At 52.3% G+C, this 2,089-nt stretch overlaps 1 protein-coding gene across 1 annotated transcript; it reads right to left on the minus strand.

Moving 5' to 3' along the window:
• Nucleotides 1-36: 36 nt before the first annotated feature.
• LOC101777917 (cytosolic sulfotransferase 5) lies at nucleotides 37-1,341 on the minus strand. Its single transcript, XM_004974788.2, has one exon. It carries the CDS (start codon nucleotides 1,257-1,259, stop codon nucleotides 237-239), a length of 1,023 nt encoding a protein of 340 aa, XP_004974845.1. The 5' UTR covers nucleotides 1,260-1,341; the 3' UTR covers nucleotides 37-236.
• Between the last annotated feature and the right edge of the window lie 748 nt (nucleotides 1,342-2,089).

The raw sequence follows: 2,089 nt of genomic DNA on the forward strand, positions 1-2,089 counted from the left end.
ATTTTGGATTGGAATGAGGTGAATTGGTTCTTTTTTCACTTGATCCACGATGCCATTATAGTATGTCCGACATTGTGGCACGAGCATGAGCATTATTGGACACAATTTTTGAGCACTGAAATAAGCTATTTATTCTTTGGAAAACGTACGCTAGCAGTCCTTTCCCTATAAATCAAACTCTTACAAATTAAAACCAGTCCCAACCAAATCTTAATGCACCCCAAACAACAAGGTAATTAAGTACTATGACAAACAGATTGTGAAAAGGTTAGGCCGGATCCTCTGAGTTTCTCCTCAATGATGCAATCCAGCTTGCGAGCCATCTCCTCAGTGAGGTAGTTCTCCCAATCCCCTACCTTTCCCTTCCTGAAAAACATGGAGTTCTTGGTCGGCATGGCACCGATCCGACCAGCCACCACCCCATCGGAGTTCACCGGCAGGTCCCTGAGGTTCTGGAAGCTGCACAGCCTCACCACCTCCTCCACGACCCCGCCGCTCTCCTCCTCGACGGTGAAGGGAACGCCGAGGAACTCGGCGAGCATCCTGACGTGCTTCGCAGGTTGAGCCATCATCTCGTCGTACTTGAGGAAGAGAACATTGTTGGGCTCTCTCACGCTTAGATCCCAGTACCCTAGGCAGTGCTCCCAGATAGGCCCGAACACGGAAACCCCCTCGCAGAACAACTCAAAGGCCTTGTCGAACTCTATGAGCCGCGCGTTTTGCGCGTGGTGCCACGTGGACACGAGCACGTCCTTTGGGTCCCGGCACAGGTACACGAGTCGTCGGCAGCCGAGAGGCAGCGTGCCTGGGGGCAGCAGCGCCCGCGGGACGTGCGTGCACAGCAGCCTCGGAGAGGGGAGCGCCTCGAGCTCCGCTACCAGGTAGAGGGTCCGGTCGGGGAGCTCGAGGAACGGCACGAGGTCGTGGGGGTTGTGGCTGAGCAGCGGGTGGTGGCCGCCGGCGACGGGGTGGCGGGAGCGGTTGGCGACGGTGAAGGCGAGGGCCTTGAGCCAGGTGGTGCCGCACTTGGGGTACGTGACGAGGAGGACGTCGTCCGGGCGGGGGTTGAACTGGGCTTGCACCAGCTTCACGCTCTCGACTCGCTGCGGTGTCAGCCAGCAGCCCTGCAGGCGGAAGAGCGGCAGGAACCACCCTTCTCTCATAGGGAGGGTGGTGGGCGTCTGGGTGAGGCCATCTCGTGCTTCTCCCTCGGAGCCGCCGCTGTGTTCTTTCTTCTCGAATTGGGGTGCATCAGCCATGGCGAATTGGCGAGGTAGTGGATGTGTAGCTAGAGCTAGAATATGATGTGGGCTACGAATGGTTTACATTTATAAAAAAAGGATCAGAGCACGAGAAACGAGCGTTATTTCGGGAAACTTATATATATCGGTTACCTAACCGGACTATAATCGTTCGGGACTTTTAATCCGGAGTTGATTAAAAAAATATTCTAAATTCCTGATAGATCTCAAAAGTCAAAAGTTACATGATTTTTCACGCGAAATATACGCGTGCGCGACGCATGAGATTCAAACCCACAACCCTCAAGTCTCGCATGTAACTTTTTTACCATCTCACCTACACTATACATCTAACTAAGTAGGGGATGCAATCCTTTTGTAGTAACTCGTGAGGGACCCGTCCCGATTGGTGTTATCAACCGCACCCTCAGAGACTTTAATCCGGGTTTTGTAACACCAACCAGGACTAAATGATCACAATTTAGAGATTTTTGTTGAGGATAGAAAGTCTCCGACGAGGGTCAGTAATAAGCTCATCCCAGTCCCACACAAATAAATAATCTAGCCACCTGACCTACCTCTAAAAGAAAATTCTATAGCCAGCTGGCTCGCAGATTGAGATCCTACAAAAATTATTATAGGTGCTCCTATAATTTGCAATCGTGCATCAGACGTTAGCTTATCTTACGGGTACAAATCGGTCGTCGCGCTCGCGCATATTTTGGTTGGTGGCAACGCAACGCTGCCACGCAAGATGAACAGGAGCAGGCGACCCCACCTGCAGTGAGAATCGTTAGGTTGTGTTATGAGCTCCGTGCACGACCAATAGCACTCGTGGGCCGTGCTGG

Source organism: Setaria italica, chromosome VI, assembly GCF_000263155.2.
Source record: "Setaria italica strain Yugu1 chromosome VI, Setaria_italica_v2.0, whole genome shotgun sequence".
Taxonomy (NCBI): domain Eukaryota; kingdom Viridiplantae; phylum Streptophyta; class Magnoliopsida; order Poales; family Poaceae; genus Setaria; species Setaria italica.